The sequence below is a fragment of the Mauremys mutica genome, chromosome 11, assembly GCF_020497125.1.
Source record: "Mauremys mutica isolate MM-2020 ecotype Southern chromosome 11, ASM2049712v1, whole genome shotgun sequence".
Taxonomy (NCBI): domain Eukaryota; kingdom Metazoa; phylum Chordata; order Testudines; family Geoemydidae; genus Mauremys; species Mauremys mutica.
In genome coordinates, this window is record NC_059082.1 from 73,537,512 (window position 1) to 73,557,049 (window position 19,538).

The 19,538-nt window shown below is 39.9% G+C and overlaps 1 protein-coding gene across 2 annotated transcripts in view; it reads left to right on the top strand.

Annotated features, from left to right (window-relative positions):
• Nucleotides 1-18,621, top strand: part of GET4 (guided entry of tail-anchored proteins factor 4) — a 19,920-nt gene extending 1,299 nt beyond the window's left edge. The window contains exons 2-10 of one of the 2 annotated variants that reach the window (XM_044981182.1): nucleotides 7,390-7,468; nucleotides 8,072-8,153; nucleotides 8,668-8,802; nucleotides 9,362-9,511; nucleotides 11,099-11,237; nucleotides 13,333-13,473; nucleotides 13,556-13,631; nucleotides 14,472-14,544; nucleotides 17,243-18,621. In XM_044981182.1, coding sequence (XP_044837117.1) covers nucleotides 7,390-7,468; nucleotides 8,072-8,153; nucleotides 8,668-8,802; nucleotides 9,362-9,511; nucleotides 11,099-11,237; nucleotides 13,333-13,473; nucleotides 13,556-13,631; nucleotides 14,472-14,544; nucleotides 17,243-17,331 — 964 coding nt within the window. In that variant the 3' untranslated portion in view covers nucleotides 17,332-18,621. The remainder of the gene's footprint in view (nucleotides 1-7,389; nucleotides 7,469-8,071; nucleotides 8,154-8,667; nucleotides 8,803-9,361; nucleotides 9,512-11,098; nucleotides 11,238-13,332; nucleotides 13,474-13,555; nucleotides 13,632-14,471; nucleotides 14,545-17,242) is intronic. The other variant, XM_044981183.1, reaches the window with a different exon arrangement.
• The last annotated feature ends 917 nt before the right edge of the window (nucleotides 18,622-19,538 follow it).

Sequence of the window (19,538 nt, forward strand, 5' to 3'; positions counted from 1 at the left end):
GGCCTGTCCGTCTCTCCTACTCGCCAGCTGATTGGGCTACAGGGGGGAGGGGCTCACCGTGAAGAGTAGCGCGACGTGCGTGGGGAGGCGGAATTGAGGGGAAGGGGGTTGCGGAGGGGTTAGACTAATTCCCTCTCCCCGCCGCCCCCGTTCGTCCTTCCCCCTCGGGGGGTGGGGGAAGGGGGGGCTGGAGTCTGGCTTGGGGGGCAGAGGGGCTCTTGGCTGGTGGGGGAGGGAGGAGTGAAAGGGGGGGCTGGAGTCTGGCTTGGGGGGCAGTGGGGCTCTTGGCTGGTGGGGGAGGGAGGAGTGAAAGGGGGGGCTGGAGTCTGGCTGGGGGGGAGAGGGGCTCTTGGCTGGTGGGGGAGGGAGGAGTGAAGGGGGGCTGGAGTCGGTTTGGGGGGAAGAGGGGCACTTGGCTGATGGCGGAGGAGGGAGTGAAGAGGGGATGGAGTCTGGCTGGGGGGAGGGGAGTGAAGGGGGTCTGGAGTCTGGCTTGCGGAGGAGAGAGGCTCTTGGCTGGTGCGGGGTCGGGGGTGCCCAAGCTACATAGTATCAGAGGGGTAGCCGTGTTAGTCTGGTTCTGTAAAAGCAGCAAAGAATCCTGTGGCACCTTATAGACTGACAGACGTTTTGCAGCCTGAGCTTTCGTGGGTGAATACCCACTTCGTCGGATGCAAACTACATAGATGTTCATAGGGTGGAGGCTGGCATTATAGTGCCCTGAGACCCCCTGGCCAGCAAGTCTGGAGACTGGCCCCCAATCTCTAACCTACTCGGGGTTGGGGCCACCCATTGATGGTGGGGTCTTGTAGTTAATGATCATGGGCCACTCTCCACCCTGAACTGATTTGCCTGGGAGGTGAGGCAGGTTGTGACCTAGCTCTTCACCACCACTCTGCTGTGGCATGATGGGTGCTTGACCTTTTGTGGAAGGTCCACACACAGACCTGTAAATTGTGGGCCCCTTGTCTCCCTTATATAAACGGTCCCATTATTCATCTTCTTCCCCTTTTTGTACTCCTCTGCTTCACTAGGCTGTCATCACACTCATCCAGAGAGCCCCAGGTGATCTCCACAACAATTAGGCCCCGAAAAGCAAATGCAGCTTGGTTTTTCATTCTCTTTTTCCTTTTCCGTCTGTTTGGCACTGCTTAAAGACTTGCCTTGGAGCAAAGCAGGATTGGAGAAAAAGATTTTCCCTTACTCATTTTTTTTCTACCCCCCTTTTTCCCCCCCCCTGTTATGCCAATTTTTGCGCCAGCATCTTGGCATCCAAAGGCCAGTCCTGTTTGGTCAAGGGGTCTCCTCTCTCTAACCAATGGAAAGAGAGGTAATGATCGAGGTTGTGTTGCACCTTTCTATTGAGATGCATAAATGGGTTAGTTACATTATCCCCCTTCCACCTTCTCAGGTGCTTTCATTCCTTTTTAGGGATGTTTAAATTTAAAAGGATAAGGTTACATTTTAAGAAGGATTAAAGAATATGAGTTCATGAGGAGCAGTTTCTTCTCAGAGTTATGTAAAGGTTGACTATATTAAAACAAGCTGCTGAAGGACTTAATTAACATTTGCTAAAGGACTTTGAGATCCCCAGATGGAAGATAGAATAGTAGTACAGAGTGTTAATATTATTAGTGTGACTGAATTAGTAGTTCTGCAGTAACCCACATGCTGGGTGAAAGTTATCATCTGGTGGTAACATAGGTATATCCTTAGAAACCTGTAAACTCTTTTACTCCAAAATGTTTTCCTTCTAATTAAAAGTGTCATTCATATGTAAAAGTACAGTGTGCAAATTTCTTCAGACCTGTCATAAAATTACAATTTGAATTTAAAAAACAAAACAAATGTTGATTAATTGTTTAATTAAAATACACAATGAAATTCCCCATTTTAAGAGTAAGATGATTTAAAATGTGTCTTAAAATGAATCCGCTGTGAGGGTGTCTCTCCAAATGGGTTGCTTGATAGGTCGACTTTTAATTGCAGATCAGATGTAATTCTGGTTTTTGGATGTCCTGATTTTAGTGTCATTGATTTGAAGACACTTTAAAATGCATTGATTTCTCACCATGTTTAGTCAACTTGGAAATTTAAAAAAAAGGCAGATATTACTGCACAACTCCATTTTGTGCCTTGCCTATTAATGAATACCATGAAGCAGACCTGTTACAGTATTTGTACTGTGGTATTACTACTTTGAGTACATGGCTGCTGTAATCTTGAATTGTCATCTACGGTGTAAGACTTCATTATTAAACACTCTTTTGCATTTAATATTAGTCTGAGTGACAGAGACTAAATAGTACTCAGATGTTTAAGGGTAACAATACATCTCCAAATACTTCTGTTGAAACAGTTTGTCAGCAGAAATCTATCTTTAATTTTGTTGCAGAAAAGTTTAGATTGTGACAATGTTTTTCTTTCTTACACAACTTGTAACAAGCAGTCTCTTCTTTCATAGTAATTTAAAATGCAGTAACTTGCATCCTGGCTTGAACCCACTAAATTAATTTAAAATGGGTAGATCAGGCATAACACAAGAACAAGGAGGCATTCAGTGAAATAAAAAAGTGGTAAATTCAAAAATAATAAAAAGGAAATATTTCCCCATAACAAATCATAATTAAACTGTGGACCTTACCACAGGAAGTCATTGAGTCCAAGAATTTATCAATATTCAGAAAGGGATACCACTTAGGAATAACAAGAATATCTAGAATTGTTATAGTATAGTGCTAATAAATTTTGGAAGAGGTACTAAACTTTATGGTTTAAACCATTCCCTAATAGAGATTAGGATGAGATCTAATGAGGGTAGACAAATTATCCATTTCTCCCTGCTTCAGGATTTTTAACACCTTCCTCTGAAGCATCTGATACTTGCCACTGTTGGAGACAGGATAGATGGAGCTCGGGTCTAATCCAGTATGGAAATTCCTATGTTCCTATGAATGTACGTACTTGGGTTTCATTATTATTGTAGGTGCTGACTGTTCAAGCACATCTAGGTTTCTGACTTTTGAAATTTCAAGTCAGACTTCCAGGTTTAACTTCAAGGTGGTAGTCAAACTGGCTTACGTTTTATTAGTGCTCGTGGACACTTTGTTTAATCTGAATAAGCCATCAAGGCCTCATTTACAGAAATGTTTTGATCCATTTCTACATTTCCCTGCTCCCACTCCACTGTAATCTATAACAATGATGAATCTTATAAAAGATAAGGAACAAGAAGTATTATCAATTTAATTAATTAATTGACATGTCAGATACAGTGCTACTTAGTTTCCCATGTTGCTTTCTTAATAACTTCAGTCGTGATCTGGAGAGTGACTATACAATATCATGAAGTGAGACATTCTATTTTTGAAAGATTTGAAGGCTAAATTTGTCTTAGCTTTTGTAATGTGCTCATTTCATATCTGAATAAACCTGCACATAGAATTCCACTATGTTACTGTGCAAATACACCCGCTTATATCTTGATAAGCGTAATGCAGTATATTAGTTCTGTCAACACAACTATTTTTTTGAACAATTTTCATTTTAAAATGACATTATTTTGTTAGTGTCCTATCTTCAAAAGAAGGAAATTAACTGAGCTTTTGGCGCAGACAGGATTCCTAATAGCTTCCGTTTATAGTGGTATGCTTTAATGGCAGATAAAATAGACTTGTAAGAAGCTGCTTTAAATAAATAAAATTGCTACAAACTTAAGTGATTATATTTTCCACACCTAGTCATAGGCATTTTCCTGATTTTTGGTCTTTTACTCCCCAGGCGGTGACCTTGAAAGGCAATGCTTTGGGGGCAGTGGAATAGGAGCAAGGAACTGAGAGAAAACCTTGTTTTGTTGAACTATCCATATTAATGGGTCTCTAGAGTTCACTTAGCAGGAAAGTGGTGTTACAATGCAGTTTGATTGTAGGAGGAGGAACAGAGATACTCCTATTGGAAATAGGTATTTTGGTCCTGTCTGGCCAGAGGGAACATTGTTACAATCAGTTTAAGAAATAGCAATCTCTTTTTTTTCCTTCTGATTTATGTATATAAAAGTAACAAACAGCCATTGTTCAAAATATAAATAGCCAGGATTGCAAAATCATCACATATGAAACTATTCATCCTTTCAGTAAACCAATCTCTGCTATACGGTAGAGTCCACAAAAAGTCTGTATAGAGGCAGTCAGATAAAGGTAATCTTTTAGTGGGGAAAAAAAAACAAACAAAAAATGCACAAACAAGCCAAAGAGCAGAATAATTTGGAACACATAGTATCAAATAAAAGTGGAATCACTGGAGCATACAATATATTAAAATTCTGGAAGTATTGACATTTGAACAGTGTCAGCCTCAGAAATTTAGCTGAGAGCAAAAAAAATCTTAGCTTAAAAAGATACTATTTCTGTTCTTTTATTTATCTGTCTGGCTGAAAGATCAGTGGAAATCCAGGAAGGTCAACTTTGGTCTTGTCTACACTGGGCAAGTTTCTGCGCAGTAAAGCAGCTTTCTGCAGTGTAACTCCCGAGGTGTACACACTGCCAAGCCACTTAGGGCATGGCCACACTTGCAGATGTAGAGCGCTTTGAGTTAAACCAGCCTTCGTAGAGCGCAGTAGGGAAAGCGCTGCAATCTGTCCACACTGACAGCTTCAAGCACACTGGCATGGCCACATTTGCGGCACTTGCAGCAGCATTGGGAGTGGTGCATTATGGGCAGCTATCCCAGCATGCAAGTGACTGCAACGTGCTTTTAAAATGGGAGGAGTGGGGTGGAGTGTGACAGAGTGTGTATGTGCGGGGTGGGGGGGGAGAGTGGGTTTTTGGGGGCTGAGAGCATGTCAGTATGCTGTCTTCTAAGTTCAGACAGCAGCAGACCTCTTCCTCCCCCCGCCTCTCTCTCTCACACAGCATTCCACAGTAATGGCTTACATGCCGGCTGTCAGAAATGGAGCTTTGAAAGGGCATTTCTGCATTCCTACAGGAGTTCAAAACAATGACTAGAGTGGCCACTTGAGTTAAGGGGATTATGGGGCGTTTCTGGAGGCCGATCAGAGCACAGTAATGCAACACCTCGTTCACCACTGGCGCTGCCGCGCTCCAGTGGGGGTGCAACAAACGTTATTCCACTCGCCAAGGTGTAGTATTCTATACAAAACCTTTAGCTATAGAGAGTGGTGGTGGTTGTGACCAGGAGATTGTAATGACAGCAGTGTGGTACTAATCATATCGCCTTATAATGGCAATTTTGGAATGAAGGATGGTTGTTGTTTTTTTCTCACTTTGAGTTTGTAACATTCATTTTTAAATGAAGAAGCTAGAAGCTGAATTGTTGAGCAATTAGGTTTTGAAATGTGAAGTTTCTAAGGCTATGTCTACACATGCGTATGTAGAGCACTGGGAGTTAAACCAGCCCTTGGAGACAGCAGCAAGGAAAGCGCTGCTGTGTGTTCACACTGTGCTCCTTGTGACTGGAGCATGTCCACATTAGCAGCTCTTGCAAGGCCACAGAGAGCAGTGCATTGTGGTAGCTATCCCAGCATGCAAGTGGCTGCAGTGTGCTTTGGGAAAGGTTTGCAATGCCTAATGGGGCACAGCATCACATGATGCAGGGTTCCCAATCCCATTGTTCCATGGGCATCCTACTAGATTGCCAGCTGCTTTTCAAATGAGGGAGTGGGGAGTGGGACAGTGTGTGTATGTGGGGGGAGAGACTGTATGTTTTGGGGGGCAGAGTGTGTCAGCATGCTATCTTGTAAGTTCAGACAGGGGAAGGGGGAAACCCGACATCAGTCCCCGTCTCTCTCTCTCTCTCTCTCTCTCTCTCCCCGCCCCCCCAGCAGGAGCATTCCACAGTACTGGTGTGCTTTGTGTCCCGGAGCAGATAAGCCTACGGGATGTCAGAAACAGAGCTTTGAAACGGGATAGCCGCATGCCTGCAGCCGAGTTCAAACAATGACCAGAGTGGCCACTTGACTTCAAGGGATTATGGGACATTTCTGGAAGGCAATCACAGTGCAGTAATGCAACACATCATCCACACTGACACCGTGGCGTTTCAGCTGGGGTTCAGAAAGCTTTATGCTTCTCATGGAGGTGGATTGCCAGGAGCACTCCAGCTGCGGGGTCCAGGCGCTCTAAGTGCCTTGCCAGTGTGGACACCTCAGGGCACCCAAGGCTGATTTAATGCGCTCCAACTTACAGTCTTAGGCCTTGTCTACATTTGCATTTGCTGTCTTTGTGAAAGTGGGTGAAAGTGACTGCTCAGATTTTTTGAAAAATTGTGTGGTGACTCTTTCTGATTGCTATAGATACTATCAAAGCTTATCTAATTTGGCTCTACAAAGGATGATTGGACTTTTCATGTCCTCTTGTGTAGCAGCCAAAAGTGGTAATCGGGGAGACTAGAAGAGAGTGAGGAGAGACTGGGAAAGAGTTGAGTGAAGATGTCTCAGAAGCTGGGAATGAGCAACAGGTGATGGATCACTTGATGATGACCTGTTCTGTTCATTCCCTCGGGGCACCTGGCACTGGCCACTGTCAGAAGACAGGATACTGGGCCAGATGGACTTTTGGTCTGACCCAGTAGGGCCGTTCTTATGCTATGATATGATATTTGTGATATGCAAGCTTGTCTTGTAATGGCTCAACCGTATGTTACAGTGCTGTATAGCATTTATACTGAAAGCACTTTAAACTTCCATATATTAATTGATGTAATAGGACATGCTGGAGACTTTCATTTATTATTCACATAATAAGAATTGTCTTGTGCATCATACCAGACTTTTGGATGCTGTCCCACTGTTCCAAGAGAGTAAGAATAGTAGCTCAGTGGCTTGAGCATCGGCCTGCTAAACCCAGGGTTGTGAGTTCAATCCTTGAGGAGGCGATTTGAGGATTTAGTTGGGGATTGGTCCTGCTTTAAGCAGGGGGTTGGACTAGAAGACTTCCTGAGGTGCCTTCCAACCCTGATATTCTATGATATTTAAAAATTTTGTTAAGGCAAAAGTGGTAACGTGATGTTCCAAAGTTCTATTATAATTCCTTGTTTTCATATGCTTATAACTTTTGATCTGTTCTCCTTTTGGGACTAACTTTTGGGTGAGGACCAAGAAAGGGAAATTATTATTTTTTTAAATATTTATAATAAGATCCATTCATATACAATATGCTTTCTATACAACCAGCTTTATTGTAGCTTTCACTTGTTTATACATTGATTTTCAATACAAACATACATATTTGAAAATAAATCTTTGTGTCACCTTGTGCTTCAAGTAGTATTAAATGACTTTCAAATTCAAGTGATTTTTGAGTATATGTAAACCTGTCGCTTAATGATACTTTATCTAAAGAATTTTTTGTTTTGCTTTGTTTTTATTTGCAGGTATATGTCCCAAGGCAAACACGTAGAAGCAAGAGAACTGATGTATTCAGGGGCACTGTTGTTCTTTAGTCACAGCCAAGTAAGAAATCCTTTTATTTTTTCCAAATTGTTGGAGGGTTAAATGGTGACTCATTAGTGTTAAAGTTTTGGGCTCATAAGCAGTCTAGAGCTTGTCTACACTAGGACAATCAGAAAAGACAAATCAACTAAGATCATGAAGCAATACATAGGTTAAAGCACATTAAACCCTGGTGTGATGTTATTTAGTTCACTTAATCCTTCTTCAAGGATTTGGTTAATTCATCTTAACTTTCCCGAATGTCCCCATGTAGACAAGTCTTTATTGTGGGAAGTTGCTATGTAGTCTTTTCCCAGTGCATGAGTCCTGTGTCTTTTCTGTGTAGAGATTAATTGCATCACTTGTAGAGACTTTGACATTCATGTGTGTCCACACTGCATTTGCAGCCTAAGCCAGTTGTGCTGTATTTTCATGCAGGTTTTCGGTTTACTTTATTAAATTACTACTACTTTTTGTGAGGGTGGAACAGGGTTAATTGTCCCTGTTCCATCTGAAAATTTGCTTTTCACAAAATTCTTTAAGCATTTTCTTGACCTTATTCTCGCAACTAATGATAGCTTCAGCACTAACAATACATTTCTTGTTTTTGTGCACATTTTGTAGCAAAACAGTGCTGCTGATCTGTCCATGCTGGTTTTAGAGTCCTTAGAGAAATCGGACGCAAAAGTAACAGATGAACTACTAGGTGAGATTATCTCATTGTGTTTAGTTTGACAGAGTTTCAAGTGTATTTGCACTTCAGAGAAATTTGTGTTATCAGAAACGTAATGCTCTCCTAAACCTTCAATCCCTTTCATTGTGCCATGAGTTGTGGGCTCCTGTTTTGCTAAGGGGTTAATTTAGTTCCAGAAGTGACATGCAGACACAATTGCTGGAAAAATAATGGATTCTCAGTAATTGATAGGTTTCAGAGTAGCAGCCGTGTTAGTCTGTATCCGCAAAAAAAACAGGAGTACTTGTGGCACCTTAAAGACTAACAAATTTATTGTAGCATGAGCTTTCGTGAGCTAAAGCTCACTTCTTCGGAGCTCACGAAAGCTCATGCTACAATAAATTTGTTAGTCTTTAAGGTGCCACAAGTACTCCTGTTTTTTTTCAGTAATTGATGTGGCTCTAAGCATACGGACATACTTTGAGCAAACATCACTATGTTTTGTAGGTGGAGCATGATTTTTGGCATTGTCCTCTCCCCAGCACAGGAGCGACAAGTATTGTCTGCACAGTAATTGACCTCTCCGCCGCTTTGATGGACAGCGGCTTCCTATCCAGTCAGTGTGGTGATGTGTGCATTGCCCGCGGGTCGGCCATTTTGTCAAAGAAACTTTGCTTGTCGGGTAAGCGTGCAGTTCATAAAGCCCTTCTTCTGAGCTGCCCAGCTGGAAATCACATGAAGAGTCCCTTCCACATCAACTGCTGTTCTAGGTGCCTGCGGACCAACTGGAGAATGGGATAGGGAATGCACTTGGTTTCCATAGATCCAGTCTGGCATTTCACTCCACGGTCCTCCAACAGCCCTGCTCCTAATTACAGGCTCCCATCCCTGACACTTCTTATGACTGGTGTGCACCTTCCTAACTGAAGCTTTGTCTCCTCACTGGAACTCCCTGACAGCAAAGGAACATCTGTCTTAAGCCATGGGACATGGGAAGCTGTTCCTACCTAGTGCCAGTTACTAGGCAGGGTATGGTTTCTGGCACTGCAGCGGAGAGGTCAATTGGACGTTACTGATTTACAGAGCTAAGATTGACTTGTACACATGGAAGTACATTGTTCAGTCACTCATTTAAGAAGAACAACTGATCTTTCAAGATGTTTTTACAAAGGTTTATTGATAACAGGAGAAACTTTGCTATGTTCCTGGTAATGTTAATTGCATATTTGTATTGCTTCTAGAAAACTTGGCTAAAGTGTTTAGTTTGATGGATCCAAATTCTCCTGAAAGAGTAGCTTTTGTGTCCAGAGCACTGAAATGGTCCAGCGGTGGATCAGGGAAACTCGGTCATCCGAAACTACATCAGTTATTAGCCATCACGTTGTGGAAAGGTAGGAACAATTGATTTTGCTCATTTTCGTAACACTGAGATTTTAGAAATCTTTTAAGATAATTATATCAATAACTTAATTTTCTTAGAGGTGAAAAAATGAAATATAAATTTGTATAGATTGGGTTTGTTCTTTTCTTATTGTGTAAGTTAAAATTTTGCTTGATGAACCTGTTGGAGAGCAGAGCACAGAGTGAGGCTTCCACCTAGTGCTGTAGTAAACCCAGGCTAGTCACAAGAGAGTTTAAGACACCATCGATTATAAGTTATTTCAGTGTCTGCTTTTTTTTTTAAATCCTGGATAAACTCACCAGAGACAGTTTCAGCACATGGCAACACTTCCCAGTAGTCTTTAGTGTCTTTTGACTTAGTGTCTACATGAAATTGAACTCTGATCATCAGGCTTACTTAACATAACTAATTTCAGAGCCCTTTTCTTGAATTTATTGTGGTTTCATTATGCGTGAAATCAAGTGTACAATGTGATGAGAGAGGTGCATAAAACTCTTATTTCGGTCATAGATGATGCATGAATATAAGATGTGTTATATACAGCCCATACGAACGTTAGTTTGAGAATAATTGAACAAAAAGTCACTTTCTTTGATGTCCCATGGGTCTCTACTAACACCAACATACTAAGTGAACTTTCTAACAAAACAAAATCAGACCTGCTCTTCTGAAGTCCGGGTGTTAGTCAAAAATAGTAAACTTTACCCCTTGGTCGAAAGTTCAGACTGCCTTTGTTTGATGTGCCTTACTATTTCTCAGTGATGTAATTGTGAGAGTTATTGGTTGGCATTTGATGGGTATTGCTGTTGTCAGCTGCCGAGTGAGAATATTTCTGAAGCATTAGTGTTGGTTTCTCAATGAAGCTCCAGCAGGCATGTGGACGTGATGAGCGAAGGAAACAGCATGTACTTAAAATTGAGTGTGCTCAGACTAGAGCAGATGACTTGCTAGCCATCCACAGGTGTTCTCTTAGGTCATATTTTTGAGACTTTAATTTGAAGATGGCTGGATTATTAAAATGGGACTTTCGGGTTCAAAATATAATTAAGATCATGACTTTGATATGCCACGGCCATTGAATACAGCTTTGCCTGAAATGGAGTTCTGGTAAATCTTTTTATTTCCTATTAACTTTTGCTACAGTATAGAAATAACTTAAGTTTGATAGTGGGAGTGAGTCAGACTAAAATTAGGCGAAACCTCTTCTCCACACAATTCAAGGTAATGGCATTGGAGTTTAAGGTGAAACTTCTTGCCCCATCATCTCACTGCTGGTAATAATATATTTAATATGCTGATGGTCAAGACTGTAATTTGGTGTATTTGAGGAGTAAGACCGATATAGACAGGGGAAGCAATGTCTGAATACAAACAGTTTTTAAATATTACTAATTCAAAATATACTTAATTTTTTTGAAATGGCCATTTCCTTGTATTTGTTGTATATACCCATGTTTACATAACAGCCCCCATGACACATCTGTTTGGAAAAGGAACAAACCTACCAAATGTTCTTGAATTTAGCATAACAAACTGATTTCTTAACAGCTGTTTTCTTTTTGTCTTTCTTCTGTAGAGCAAAACTATTGTGAATCTCGGTATCACTTCTTGCACTCCACAGATGGCGAAGGATGTGCTAATATGCTAGTAGAATATTCATCATCCAGGGGATATCGCAGTGAGGTGGACATGTTTGTAGCTCAGGCAGTCTTACAGTAGGTGTTCAACATTTATTTGATATGAAAGTGTTTGCTGTGCAAAGTGTTGGATTAAACTATTTGCATTCTGGGGTCTGGCCTCAAGCAAAGTAGGGTAACTGAGTTAAATATATCTTTTTGCAAAAGAAATTGTAAAAGTGAATTAAGTTTTTTAGTCTTTTGTGTAGTTAGTGAGGTGGAAAAACTTTGTATATTGATTCAAAGATTGTATGTGACCCACTCCCACAATTTATATATTTGTGTGTGTGTTTAAAAAAAAAAATTGACAGTGAAGGTGTGAAAGCTAGAATTAAACTAATCCATCTGAATCTGAGAGTAGCATCGTCATAATTAAAGTAAAAGTTCTCCTTTTAAGAGGTAGTTAGTGCCCTTATGTTAAAAATGAATTTGTAATCATTTGTAAGATTCCCTTCTCTTCATAATACCCCCTGAAAGGCTGATGATGAAATATGTCCTTGTCATTATTATTCATGTGATGGTGGTGCCCAGAGGCCCAGATCATTGTACTGGGCTGTGTGCAAACACAAAAGGCTGATGTGGTTCCTGCCTGGCAGCTTGCCATCTAAGAACTACTTTTGTTTCATCAAGCACATTCAATGGCAATGTAGGGTACTTCAGTGAGTGGAGTTACTGCCAGTTTCCTAAGATCATTAAAGTATTTGTTTTACAGGGGGAAGGAATACATATAATTTTGCAGGTTTACAAACTGATAATCAAATACTTTGATTTACTAGCCTGGACTGTGTCAATTTTAACTCTGTTTTAACTAACACACTCTGAAGATGAGCAGTTCCCAGGTTGCCTGCCTAACTGTCAGCGAAAATGGCTTCCCTTTCATCTGTCACCTCTAATTATTTTATTATAATAAGCCTCTTGTATGGAGGGTTGGATAGGTTGGAACAGTATTTGCTTTTGTCATGCTGAAACACCTCTCAAGCCTAGTCTTTCTGCTTTTACTGTAACATTCTCCAACCTGTAAACTGGAGCAGTCCCTTTATAGGTTTCCAGTACAGGCAGGGCAATTACATGTGTTGAAAAGCATTTATAAGGTATATTCTGCCAAGCAGTATTTATGCAACTAAATCTTTTACTGACCTAGATATATTGCTAGAATAAATCTTACAACATATGTGGATTTATCACAAGGTATAATCCCATGCAAAATTGATGTTGTAAGTTCAGCAGTGAACAATAATAATAATAAAAACCCACAATGTCTAATGGTTCAGGTACAGAGGCTAATACAGAACTGAAAATGAAGTCTCTCATTGCAGCCCTCTCAATACTTACTAGCATTTACCACCTGAGCACAAAGTTCCCAGTAAGTGTGCGGGTCTTGCAAAAACTAGAACTAGAAATAACTTGGCATTATTCAAGAATCAGATGATCTTGGTCATCAATCAGTTCATTAACTAGTGACAAATTCTGTTTGAGAATCTGACTGTATTTACTTAAGATAAGACTTGTAGACATTTAGACACAATATGGACAGAATTTGTTTGATGTAGTAGCACTGAATCAGTACCAAGAGTAGAAGGGAAATTTGTTTTGTCATTCAGGATTTACAGCTGCACACCAAAAGAGGGGGGTGATTATTTTGGATATCAGGAAAAATGAGGTATGCGCTGAAATTAAAATTTATTTCCACGGGATAAACTTTTGGCCGCAGTAAGGACAGCTCCAGTTAACCTGAATTATGCATAAAAAGTAGCACCCATTATAATTTTTCATGAGCTTCTGATAGAGGTTGAATAAAGTTGGATAGAATGTCTTCCTTTAGATTAACTTTCTCATTAACTATTACTGTCTAAGCTAACAGTATGACTCTTATTCATTTGCAAATGCTTCTGGTGTTCTTTAAAGTCGTTTAACAATTTTCTCCTTGGCTGATTTTAAGTAGTTGCTACAGCTCTTCATTTTCAGTTAATAGAGCTTCTGTTATTAACTGATCTATTGAGCCTGGTGTGGCTTTTTAAGTTAAAGTTATTGTAGATCAGAGTGAACATTAGACTTTTTTTTCTTAGTTTAAAAGAAATTCTTGGAAGCTCCCAAATACCTTTTTCAACATCTATTTTACTGCTTCCTCTTTCAGATTTCTCTGCTTAAAAAACAAGACCAGTGCATCAGTGGTTTTTACGACATATACACAGAAACATCCTTCAATAGAAAAGGGGCCTCCATTTGTACAACCATTGCTAAATTTCATCTGGTTTCTGTTACTGGCTGTGGATGGGTATGACTTTTTATTACTTTGGTTTTAATTAACTTTTTCATTTTGTGCTATGATTACATTTTGTGCTTTGTTTCCTTTCTAGAGGAAAACTAACAGTATTTACAGTATTGTGTGAACAGTATCAACCTTCGCTGAAAAGAGATCCTATGTATAATGAGGTGAGTTATCAGTAGTTAGCTGTAACACAGCCCAGTAGAATTGATTAAATAATGCCTTTTCAACATAACATATACACATGCCCTCAGTTGGGGAGTGGGGTCGGAGGCTTGCCCCCCTCCTTGCATACCGTGGCTCTGCGCGGCTGTCAGAAGCAGTGGCACAAATCCCCTCTGGCTCTTACATGTAGGGGCAGCCAAGGTGCTGGGCACGCTGCCCCTGCTCCAAACACCGCTCCCGTTGGCCGGGAGCCATGGTCAATGGGAGCTGCAGGGGTGGTGTCTGCAGACGGGGCAGTGTGCAGAGCTGCCTGGTTGAGCCTCCGCATAGGAGCCAGAGGGGGACATGCCGCTGCTTCTGGGAGCTGCTTGAGGTAAGCGCTGCCCAGAGCCTGAACCCCTGACCCCCTCCCACGCCCCAACCTCCAGCCCATATCCCCCTCCTGTCCTCCGAACCCCTTGCTCCCAGCCCGGAGCACCCTCCTGCACCTCCTCCCAACCCGTCGTCCCCAGCCCCACCCCAGAGCCTGCACCCCCAGCCAGAACCTTCACCCCCCTCACACCCTAACCGCTTGCCCCAGCCCGGAGCCCCCTTCTGCACACTGAACTCCTCATTTCTGGACCCACCACAGAGCCCCCAGCCCCCAGCTGGAGCTCTCACCCCCTACTGCACCCCAACCTCCAATTTTGTGAGCATTCATGGCCCGCCATACAATTTCCGTACCCAGATGTGCCAAAAAGTTTGCCCACTCCTGTGCTAGAAAATTTTAGGGTTTGACTTTTCTTATCATAGATACTTTGACATGTATAAACAATTAACATCTGTTTTGTGTGTCATTTCAGTACCTAGATAGAATAGGACAGCTGTTCTTTGGAGTTCCACCCAAGCAGACGTCATCCTATGGAGGATTACTAGGTAATTTATAACAATGAAATGTCTATGGATACAACGTCTAATCTTTTTGGAACTAGTACCAGTTTATGGACTATTACTCACCCATTGTATTTGGCCTAATTTATGTATAGTGTCTTTGACACAAGTAAACATAGATAAAATTAGTCACCAATATAAAATAAATCAGTTACACTTGTAATGTAATGGATATGAAGTTTATAAAATCCTCACTTTGGTTAAAAAAGGGAAGAAATGGTATAATATCCCTATAAATATTAAATCTGAGATTAAATAGTAAATTGCAAAGTAAACCCTTCGCCTGAAATTTATGCATTGGCTTAACTTGAAGCATATGAGTATTCCTATTAATTTCAATGGGAATATTCATTTCTTAAAGTTGAGTACGTCTGGAAGTATTTGCGGAACTGGGACCTTAGAGAGAAGTCTAATATTTTTCAAAGTAAGTAGTGTTTGTGTAGTAAATGTTTATTTCTGCATGAGGAATCAATATTAATACAGTTTTTCTACAAAAGTCTTATCGGAAGAAATCAAAACATCAGTTATTAAGTACTATTCACGTTTTGTTTTGTGTTTTTTAAATCACAGCGGAACACATTGAGTCACATTATATTTAAAAAATCATTGACTACAATATTTTCCCATAAAGAAATAAGTTCTTCCTTAGAAACTTCTTTGGCTTATAATAAATACGTGTTTAATTCCTTTATCTGGTACCCAAAGTTTAGTAAAAATATCACTATTGTAATTGATCCAGTATGTAAACAGGCTTTCAGAAGTTTGAATCTGTGAGAGTGAGATGGAGGGCGTGCGAACGCTATGTTATAAACCACAATTTTGTTTCCCAAGATTCATTCCTGTATTTAAGGCAGATGCTACAATGTACATCTGTCCTGCCATTCAGTGCTTTCAGCAACTTTTCCAGGGTTAACAGAGGCAACTTCAGTAAAAGCTGGAACCTAAAAAGCATGTCAATAATCAATCACTCTGATATATCTAAAAACTTTTTAAATTTCTCAGATGTCTTTTTAGGGGCTGGTCACTAAAGTGCTGATTGTCCTCAAATCCCACTGAAGTTAGAATTCTCCATATTTTACTCCTGACAGAATTCTGCGCCCATGGGAGGCGCGGGTGCAGAATTCATATGGCCCTCATATTTCTGTGCCCCCCACGCAGAAAAACGGAAAAGAAATCTGGGGGGGACACGCATCTCTTCCCCAGCAGCCAAGGCAGTGCTTCTGTTCCAGAGACGCAAATCACTGCAGGGGGAGAGGGGCTCCATGTGTGTGCCTACTGGGGCTGGCCAACAAGTGAGAGAGACTGTCCCTCTCTCGATACTGCCGCCCTAAGGCGGTGGAGGAGGATAGGTCTTTTTGTTATTCAGGAGGAAGGCTCTGTCCCCGAGGCAGAAGTGTAGCTGCCTGCCTGCCTAATAAAATATAACTTCTTGAGAACTGAAAAAAACACTTAATTAAATATTAGTATCATGTTACTGAAAATTGTTTGTTTTTATGTTAAAGAAAATAGCTTTTGTAAAAAAAAAACACACCACTACATTTTGTTAATGTTTCTGTTGATTGTTAATTGATCTCATTCTCTGAAGCAGAAATGTAGCAACCTGTCTGCATAGTAACATTGTTAATTATTCTGTTGTTAGTTAACTGTTCCCATTCTCAGGGCAAATAAAACATTTACCAAGCAGTCAATTAAATGTCAGGACAATCAGAACCAAACCCCTTTCCAAAGTACCCAGGTAGGTCCAGAACAATGATGAACAAAACTGTATGACTTTCATGTGTGAAAGTCTGAGCAATTTTAAAATGACATTCTACTCCCTCCCTCCCGTTTGGTGTTCTGTAATGCAGTTTAAATGAAAATCCAGGATTATAACTGGAATGCAGGGTATTAGTTACCAAGTATTTCTAATTTAACTTTAACATGTTTAGGAAATGCTGAATAGTTATTGTGACTTTTTTCTGTGTTGTACTTTAAATAACTTACCAAAATAATTGAAACTAGTGTGATTATATTGCATTATTTTGACAAATAAAATTCTGCAGAATTTTGCATATTTTTTAAAGTCTGGCGCAGAATTTTGTGGCACAGAATCTCCCCAGGAGTAATATTTAGTCAATGTTTCAGTTGGAAAAAGTAGCTTTCAAAATTAATGTAAATAACTTCACTGCTTATATGGTTTTTAATTTAAAATATATTGATTTGTTTTGTTTGTAAATGGAGACTCAGATGCTCAGACTTTTTATAGAACAATGTTTGGCTTCAACTTCAGCTCTCTAGTTTTCTAGTCCATTCTAGCTCAGATTTTAAAGTGCTCTAGCTCACTTTGGCATGCAGTTTTTGAGATGATTACTGTGGTTTTCTGTAATCACTTTTTATTAATGATAAAATGTTTTTCACATGCGGTTTTTAAAAATTGGCTTTGTTTTTAAAGAATTATTCATTCTGAAGTAAAAAATTTTCATATAACAGTAAGCACCTGAATAACTTAAAGGGACATAAGAAACACAGATTGGGCCTGCAATGTACCCTACTGTGAAACTGCTGTAATTTGCGGAATACCTTTTAATGTCTATATTTATATTTTTAATTATCCACTCCATTACAGTAATGAACTTCAAAATAAAATAGTTTACTCCACCAGTTTTCTAAAATTAAAATGTAACTATCCTGTATTTAATTATAGGAAATCTTTTAAACAGTCTGATGGGAGCTGGGGAAGATGATGATGCAGAAGATGGTCAAGAAGATAGCAGTCCTATTGAACTTGATTGAATTTTTTTTCATTAGGAGCTGCATGAATTTGGCAGTTGGGTAACTCAAAAGACAATTTCAGAATTTGAGTCCTGCAATTGTTTCTCAACAACTAAAAGGGCTCCTCTGTTCTGTTAAAGAAGGTTGCTGAAATGTTTTATGATGTTTGGTCTATATTATTTATGTAAAAAGAAATAGCCAATAGAACTGATTGGAATGATTGTTATCAGACTTCCAATATGCTGGCTGGTGGCTTTGATTAAGATATATAGTCTTCTACAGTTTCAAATGCAGTATTCCCTTTTTCACAACAATACAAAATAAAGCATAAACATTCGTTTGTTGCTTTACATTTTTAAACCAGTTTTGTTTTAATGTATTAAGAAAAATACTTGACCTTTGCTGTCACAAAGGAATGTCTTGAAAGGCAGGGTAAATAGTTGTATAGCTGATCTATAAACCCAGTGCCAAAAGTATTTCAAGACAACCCAAAGAGGGTGTAATTAAAGGTGCACATTCAGGAAACTTCAATACCCCACACACATCCCTGAAATTCATTCCTGTCACAGCAATTAGTATAATTTGCACACTCCAGAACAATTCTGTGTATCTAAAATCAGTCTCCAAATTACACCATTCTTATACAGATGTTCCTTTATCAGAGGAGAGGTGAACAACCACTTATAAGAATGGATATTTGAATGTAGATCATTGGCTGCTAATTAGACCAGAATTTTTTAGCCTTGTTGTTTTATACATAGATATTCAGCAGCTAAAAAACCTCCTCCAACATATTAGTTTTTTTTCTTTTAGAATGAAGTCTTTTAGGTAGGTCTGTAATAGTGTGTAAAGGTGACAGTTTGAGGTTTTGTTTTAGTAACCAAACAAAACCACTACTTTTTTTTTTTTTTTTTTTGCTACAAGCAGCACATGGAAATCTTTGAAACACAGTTCTATTTACAGAAAAGGGATACTGCAAAACTATCAGTTCTTTAAGATGCAATATTTATTTTTATTGGGTGGTTGATTCATTTAACACTTTATGTAAAAAATAATAACCACAAACTGTGCATTAGGCATAATAATTCTTGTCTCCTTTGAATGCAGTGCACCACGTGATAGCTGTATGATTAAAAGATGAAATCGGGGAAACACTTTATTTTTTCACATCTAAAATAAAAGGCTTAGATTAATACACAGTGATCATGCATGGGGGGAATAATACATTTTTATTTACTGTAAAAAAAAAATGAATTTAAAGGAGGACTTTGTGTTAATTGTTGAGTATTAAATAAATACTTTATACTGGGATCTGCAGCACTGTTGCTTTTTGACAGTTTCACAATTGGAGGTCTCATATTTTAAGGCATTTCCCCCTGACATAACCATTGATTATGCAGTTCTCATCTTAGGCTTTGGATAACTTCTGCAGTTTTGACTTGCTTCATACCTCCAGAAGTCAATAGCTCTTGGTTAAAACTAGTTCTGGGATATGGTTGCTACAAGTACAGACTGACAGAGTTCCTCAAACTGTGTCAGGCAGTCAATAGGAAGTTTGTATATTCATGCTTTCCAGCAGTCGAGCTCTGCTTCTCTAACCCTTTCCCCCTCCTACCTTGATTAGAGTTGGTGCAATGGGAAGCAACCTTACCTGTTTGGTCTTAAATGGCAGTTTCCCTTCTGTTTGCTTAATCCTTTTTGTTTGCTGGAAGCTTAAATGTATTTCTCTGAACAACATGGAGCAGGAGAAGATCCACAGTAAACCCTATATGATACCACAGGTCTCCCTTAAAGAAGCATTCTGGGTGACCTGGGAAAAATGCTTCAAACCATAATCTCAGGTGCCAGTTTTTGCTGGCTCAGAGATGCAGCCCATAACTGTCTGAGGTAATTGGCTCTATGAATGGTTCTAGGGACACATGTTGTGTAGCCTCCTGAATCCCACTCTATACCCCTCATTTGCAGACAGTGCACCATCTCTTGGAGATGGAGCTCCTCAACATATCCTGAACAATCCAGAGTTCTGGACAGTATATCTCGGGTAACTTTACCAAAAATAGAGGGAGTGGATCTGCGCTCTAACACAAAAGCTTAGCAGTGACCCCAGTAGTATTAAGGTGGAATAACTTCCCAGTGCATGGACAATCGGAGGTCCTCTTAAGTCACTTGGGCACTTGTGAAAATCCCACCCAAATGATCATGGGATTTTTAATGCTGGGATGTTGTTA